General features: G+C 42.8%; 1 protein-coding gene across 1 annotated transcript in view; it reads right to left on the reverse strand.

Moving 5' to 3' along the window:
* Nucleotides 1-4796, reverse strand: part of stab1 (stabilin 1) — a 38222-nt gene extending 33426 nt beyond the window's left edge. The window contains exons 1-7 of the mRNA XM_086086947.1: nucleotides 4531-4796; nucleotides 2715-2958; nucleotides 2443-2528; nucleotides 1783-1852; nucleotides 1582-1677; nucleotides 1190-1303; nucleotides 44-231 (exon numbers count right to left, since the gene is read on the reverse strand). Of these exons, the coding sequence (XP_085943073.1) occupies nucleotides 44-231; nucleotides 1190-1303; nucleotides 1582-1677; nucleotides 1783-1852; nucleotides 2443-2528; nucleotides 2715-2958; nucleotides 4531-4587 (855 nt within the window). The 5' untranslated portion in view covers nucleotides 4588-4796. The remainder of the gene's footprint in view (nucleotides 1-43; nucleotides 232-1189; nucleotides 1304-1581; nucleotides 1678-1782; nucleotides 1853-2442; nucleotides 2529-2714; nucleotides 2959-4530) is intronic.
* Nucleotides 4797-7309: the final 2513 nt, after the last annotated feature.

Raw genomic sequence — 7309 nt, forward strand, 5'->3', positions numbered from 1 at the left:
TCAACTTCCTGTCACGAGTTGGAACGCCGCTGGCTGACTGCACCTTGTTGGGCCCCTTGAAGACGCAGACGGTGGAGTTGAGGGGACAGCCGGCGTTGTAGACGGCGCAGGGGTTTTTGGGTACGCAGACGTGGCCGTCGCCCTCGAAGTCGGCCTTGCAGGCGCAGTTGACCTTTGACCCCTGCGTGGAGCACTGAGCGTTGATGCCGCAGCTGCTTGACACGCACACGCCTATATATATATATATATAAAAATAAAAAATAAATCACTGACGCCGCATCACATCACTTTTCAAATACAAAGTGAAACACAATTGAAAATAGAGCGCACTTCCACCTTTTCGTTGAGTTATCGTTCACAAATTCACCCATTTGCATTTTTTTTTAAACAGCGTAACCAGTAATCATGTCCACAGATGTACATTTAAAGAATTGACAACTGTCACTCTCTGTAGGCTTAAAAAGCAGGACTGAACAGGATTTGCCATTGAATTCATCTTCAACAAAAACTGGCCTTAACTTGAAATACTTCCCGTTTTCTTTTTTTTTGTTCAAATTTAGTGTAAAACAATAGTGCGCTGCCATCTAGTGACTGGCAGTGGATTTACACCATAAACAAACTGCAGTTGAATAAAATTGAAATATTTTTCTTTATTTGAAAAATGTCAAATTGCATTTAAAACTGAATAAATGTACACATTAAATGATCGTTGATTTGATTTGATTTACTTTGCCGTTTGTTGCTAGATCGGTTTTGCAAATTAGAATTGCCTTGCCTGGATTAATAAAGGTTAAATAAATCCAATAAAAGAAAAAAATATATTAAATTAAAACCCATGATGAAGTCTTCTGATATACAAGACGTTTTGCTTTGGGTTCGGGACAAAACTTAAAATATCAAATAACCATCCATTTTCTGAATACAAATCAATGCTGGTCATTTAAGTCCACCTTATTTCCTTTTTAAAACAATTATTTTAGCAGTCTTGATGCAAATGTGAACGATTTTTGTTGATGTTGTCATTTCAAATTGAAATTTGAAATGTATCAGTAATATGCTTGACATCAAACTGTACCAATTGAAACCCAAGAAAACAAAACTTGGACTCACCACTTGAACGTTTGATTATTTATCCATTTTTTGGACAAGGGGGCAGAAATGTAACGTAACGAAAGAACATCATGATTACTTGCGCATTTCTTCGTCGGCGACATTCTGTATCCTGGCAAACACTGACACGTGGCGGCGTCTCCTTCCCCTGAGCAGTACGAGTACGCGCCGCACCCGCTGCAGCGGTTGTTCACTGAACACACGCAAAAACACACACACACACACACACACACACAAGAATGAGATGTTTGGAGACTCATTGAGGAGGACGTGGTCATGTGCTCATGCTAAAAACTACAAAAATGGCCGCAGTCGCTTGCCATGTTGGACGCTTCACTTGCAATCATCCTCTTTTTAGATGACCTTGATTTCGAATGAGGTCGTACAAATAAAGATCTTGCAATGCATGCTACAATATGAATGAGACGTTTATGTTATAAGAGAACAGAAAGAGCCAGCGCGGCGTGTCACCTTGGTCACATCGCTTTCCCGTGTACGGCGGCTGACAGAAGCACTGGCCGCCGCCCTCGGGGCCGTGCTCGCACACGCCGTGCTCGCAGTCGCACGCTAGCACAAAAAACACGCAACACAACGTGTTTGTCGCATATACACGGAAGAATCGCACGACGTCATCTCCTGTCATTTCAAATGGAGCCCAATGTGACCTCTGACCTTTGTCACAGTTGCTCCCAAAAGTGTTCTCCTTGCTGCAGGTCTGGCACGCGAACCCGCCGAAGCCTTCCTGGCGACACGAGGCAGCGGGAGCAGGTGTTACACAACATCAGGAACAGGCATGAGAAACGGCAGGAGCAGGTACGCAAGGCAGCGGGAACTGGTCGTGGCAAACACGGCCACAGGCAAGACAGACAGCAGAAACATGCTGATGTTGGGAAAGTGAAAAAAAAACCAACAGGGTCAGCGAGAGCAGCAAATACAGAGTCGAAGCAACAGGAACAGGCATTGAGGCAGGAGCAGGCATGAAAAGTAATGATATTAGGCATCAGACGCAAGAACGGGAATAAGAAGCTGCTGGAACAGGCTTTGGAAGCTGCTGGAACAGGAATAAGAAGCGACTGGAACAGGCTTGAGAAGCAGCAAAAACAGGCATGCAAAGCAGCAGGAACGGGAATAAAAGCAGCAAGAACAGGAATAAGATGCAGCAGGGACAGAAACTGGAAGCAGGCAGAAAGGGCAGAAGAAGTAGCAGGAACAGACATGAGAAGCCGCAGGAACAGGAATACAACTTAGCGGTAACAGGCAGAGGCTGCAGGAACAGGAATGACAACCATCAGGAAGAGACACGAGAAGCCGTCGCGACGGAATGTCACTAACGTCACAGACGCAGGTCCCGTTGCCAAGGTCCCCGTCCATGCAGGTTCCGTGGAAGTTGCACGTTTTCCCCGACCAGCTGGGACAGGCTGTGGGCCACACGGGACACATCGGGCTCACGTTCACGCATTTTGCACTTCGGACAGACATTTCGTATGCTTCGAGGTTTTATTTTTAATTGCTTGCCGAAATCTTCCATTTATTTTGTAAAAAAATAATAAAATACATTAAAGAGTATTGCAGGGACCATTTGTCAAGTTTTTCCAACGACTCACGGAGACAAAGCGGCCCCCAGTGCTGCGGACAGCACATGGGTTGCATGAAGTTCTTGACGCAAAGCCGGCGACATCCGTCCAGCGGGACTTTGTTGGCGCCGATCTGCACCACGTAGCTGCAGTTGCTGACGCCGCCGTTGGTGAAGCCGCGCGGGCACAGGCTGCTGGTCACCGCCGCGCAGGACGTGCACGCCGTGTACACGTCCAGCCTCTGCTTGATGTCGCAGCGACCGGGCGGCGGCGTCTGGCGCAGGAAGAGGGTCAAGGGTCAATATCAACAAGAGCAGTCACAGAATTAGCACAAGAAATTAGAGACAGTGCAACGGGAGCTGGATCAGGCAACAAGGGGAGCGGTACTTTCCGGAAAGTAGTAACAGGTAGTTAACGCCAACAGCGGCGGCTGCGAACAGGTAATAATATCCTTAGGGAGCAGGAACAGTAATAGCCACAGGACGCAAGAACAAGCGCAGTAGATGCGACAGTAACCGCTGCCGTAGCAGTAACGAGCCATAGAAGCATCATCAATGGTTCAGAAGAGGTCGCAAGACCCTTAAGAAACAGGAGCAGGACCTAAGGAGGCTGTAATACCCAAATAGGATTAGTAGCAGCAACAGGCCAAAGCAGGAGCAACATCAACAGGTTAAGTCAAAGGAAACAGTCACAGGATGAGAAAAGTGGAGCTTAACAGGGTCACAAGATGAAAACATCCAAGCAGGAATAGGATCAGTAGAAGCATTTGACAGGCAGGAGAAGCAGCAGTAACAGGCTTAGTAGGAGAAAGCAGAACAGGACTACAAGAGTGCAGCTATACCCATGTGAAGCAGGAACAGAATCAGTAAAAAGAACAGGAGCCGGTTGAGAAGCGGCAGCAAGACCAGTATGTAGCAGGAACAGGGTCAGTGGAAGGAGCTGTGACAGGTTTAGTCTGAGAAAGCAGCAACAGGATAATGAAAAGCACAAGGAACAGGATTAGAGAAAGCATTTTTCAACTCCAAAAAAAAAGGTTTTAAATCTCATATATATATATATATATATATATATATATTTTTTTTTTTTTGCTCACATTTTTTAAAATTACTTCTACATAAAAAAGTGCAACTTTAATAAATCAACATGACTTAACACTACAATTGTTTTTATTAAAACAACCCAGTCTTTTTTGTTACAACTCATATTGTAATGACTTTGTATCTAGAAAAATACATCTCCAATCTTGTAAATTCTTGTAAATGTAAAAAAACAACATTCGGAACGATTTTCTTGTGGAAAAAAAAGGATGAACCAATATAAAAACAATGAGCTCAGTTTTCTTTTTTCAAAAAATAAAAATTCTATGTTCATATTTTGATTTTTTCCCCATCAAAATAATGTATTTCTGTCAGCTCTTGAAAAACATTTTCATAGAATAAAAAATAACTTTATTCAGTATGGCCTTGCATTAAGAGGTTTTTCTATTTATAGAAAAAAATCATTGCAGTACATCCTAATATTTTATTTTTTTCCTCTATATTAAAATAAAGATACTGAAATAAAATTTAAAACAATTCCAAGAAAAAAGACTTATCAATATAGAAGACAATTTTTTTTAAAACTCATAACAGTATTTTATTTTTGTAATATTTATTTTTTGGACCAGAAATTTCTATTTGTTCATATTTCATCTCAAATAAAATGGTATTCTGTTTTTTGTACAATTCCTGACTATGACATTAAACTTGTGATCAAGACTCTTTATCTTCAAAACAAATACAACTTTAAACATGTTCAAATTGCAAGTCATTTTCTTTCAAAGCGTGCGCGTGCGCGTGTGTGTTACCTGCTGTTGCAGTGAAGTTTGTAGTGGTAGAAGTTGTAGTAGCAGCAGCAGCAACATGATTGAGTGTCCCAAATAAAAAAAACAACGGCCCCGTCCAAAGGCAGGGGAAGAAACTTACCACAAAAAAAAAACACAAAATCCTACACTACAATGAGGCACAAGTACAAAAAAAAAAAAGGGAGAGGTGGTATCTGTCGAGGTATTGGGATAAAAGTGACAAAGTGAGCAAGAGAGACGAGAGTGAAGCTGCGGCCGTCGCGTCTTGTGCACCGCGTGGCCCCGCCCTCTGTTTTCTAATCAAGGAAGAGGCGGGAGGGAGCAAAAAAGTACAAAAGCACAAAAGCACAACACGAGCGAGCCACACGTTTCGTCCTGCCATGTTGAAAACTACTGCACGCTGTTTACCGATCATTTTTTTCATAATTATGATTTCATCAAGAACGTCAAAGACATTTTTCAAAACCAATTACTGATGACTGACTTGATTGGCTGGTCTTGGCATTGGAAAGAAAAAGAAAGTAGTTCTCAAGTGATATTTTTTTCACACTTTTAATACCCTATTGTATTATTTACTGTTCCCAAATGTAATTTCATGATTTGCAACAAGCTTCCCGAAGATGCTAATTACAATTTTTGAAATGGACGAACTATATAATGGTAAACAAAGAATTATTCATTTATATCATAAAATACTGTTTTAATAGTTTTATTATATTGTATTACCAAAAATACTTTTGCATGTGTGCATTAAATTTTATTACATTATTGGTCAAATTTAATTAAAATGATTAATTTCAAGAAAAAGTGTTCAAATGTGTTGAAAATATATTTACTATAATTGCATGTAAATATAAGAAAAATAGTAAAACAACTTTTGTACATTTAATATATGAAATTGGTCAAATGAAGTACATTAATTCAAAATTTACAAAAATGTAATTACTTGATGAAAAAAAATACATAAAATAATTTATGATTAATCAAATGTTTTTTTAAATATTGTTATTGTACAATGCAAATAAAATTAAAAGTGATTGTGAGTCACTATAAATACTTTTTCCTTCTACAACTGTCTATTAAGAATTTTTTTGTTTTAAATGAAATAAAATTGTCCTTTGAATTAATTCTGCTAACAACAACAACCTGTCTAAACTTCTGCATCGTCTTTTTTATTTTGTAAGGAATTTTTGTTGTAACATATTGGATCGTTTTCAGCTACTTTGTGAAGCCTTGTGAGCACAGACGGTGGCAGGCCTCCATTTTGTAGACGGCAGCCAGATTGTGAGAAATCCTTCTTTCCTGACAGGAAGTTTAGGGCGGATTTCCCTTCCCTGGCAGCGGTCCCCGCGGGCCGCCGCAATTGGGACGGATTTCCTCGTACCAGCTGACACCGCGGCTGCGCAACAAGAAAGAAAGGAACGCAAAAGCACTTTCTTTCCTGGCTTTAACGCCGACGTCGGGAACGAGCGGACAAGAGGTCAAAGTTCACGCTGCCGGGAACAATAGCAGGAAGTGCACGTACGCTCCAATGCTGACCATTTAAATAGTTTTCCCACCTACTGGGACGCAAGCGCAGCCAAATCATCACTTTTGGATTTGATTTTTTTCTTTGTTTTTGTTTTCAGTTTTATTAATATTGGCTCCGCCCACAATTACAAAAATGCCAATCCCGCCTAATTTAGTGTCATCCATCTGACTAGTTTGTGTATATGGTTAAAATTTGGTAGCAATCGGACAAAATCTGTCATGTTTCGGTTCTGTGGGATTTTGTTTGTTATGGGTGTTCTTGTTGTTTTTGTCTGTGGTTGGTGTTTTTTGTCTTGTGTTCCTGGTGTGTCTTCCCTTCCCCAGGTGTGTCTCACTGGCGTTGCTGTATTCAGTCTGTTGCGTTTGTCCGGTCGCTTTGGGTGCATTGCATCACCGACGACCACGTGGTCCTCGTCCCAGCCAAGCCAAGTCGAGGCAAATCAGGTCCCGTCACGTCTCGCTCGTTCCCGGCCAGTCATGGCGACCAGTCCACTCACGCCCCGTCCAGCCAGGGCGACCAGTCCACTCACGCCCCCGTCCAGCCAGGGCGACCAGTCCACTCACGCCCCCGTCCAGCCATGGCGACCAGTCCACTCACGGCCCGGCCAGCCATGGCGACCAGTCCACTCACGCCCCGGCCAGTCATGGCGACCAGTCCACTCACGCCCCGGCCAGTCATGGCGACCAGTCCACTCACGCCCCGTCCAGCCAGGGCGACCAGTCCACTCACACCCCGTCCAGCCATGGCGACCAGTCCACTCACGCCCCCGTCCAGCCATGGCGACCAGTCCACTCACGCCCCGTCCAGCCATGGCGACCAGTCCACTCACGCCCCGTCCAGCCATGATTGTCTGTTCACCTTTCTGACTGTGGTTAATAAAAGTACCAGGCATTGCACTTGATTCCCGTTTCCGTGCATTCGGAACCCTCATCCACTCACGTTCCCTCATGACAAAATCTCTTGTGCAAATTTGTCTAAAGATGATCCCAGGAAATAAAAACAAAGCTAAAATGGTAAATCCTACATTAAATAATTAGGAAACATATGAAAATTCGATTCGTAAAAAGTGGTTCAACTTATTTCTGTGGCATTCACAACTGCTTCTTATATTTCCCGGTTCCACCCTTTAAGTTGGATATCTGCTTCAAACCCACAAAAAGTCTGCAAGGTGCCTTCGAGCAAGGCAGCAAGGACAGTAAAGACCGCCGGAGCTCCAATTTTCGTCTTGTAAGAACGTGTGAGGGTCAAATG

Source organism: Leptonotus elevatus, chromosome 10, assembly GCF_054856555.1.
Source record: "Leptonotus elevatus isolate MCC_2025b chromosome 10, RoL_Lele_1.0, whole genome shotgun sequence".
NCBI lineage: Eukaryota > Metazoa > Chordata > Actinopteri > Syngnathiformes > Syngnathidae > Leptonotus > Leptonotus elevatus.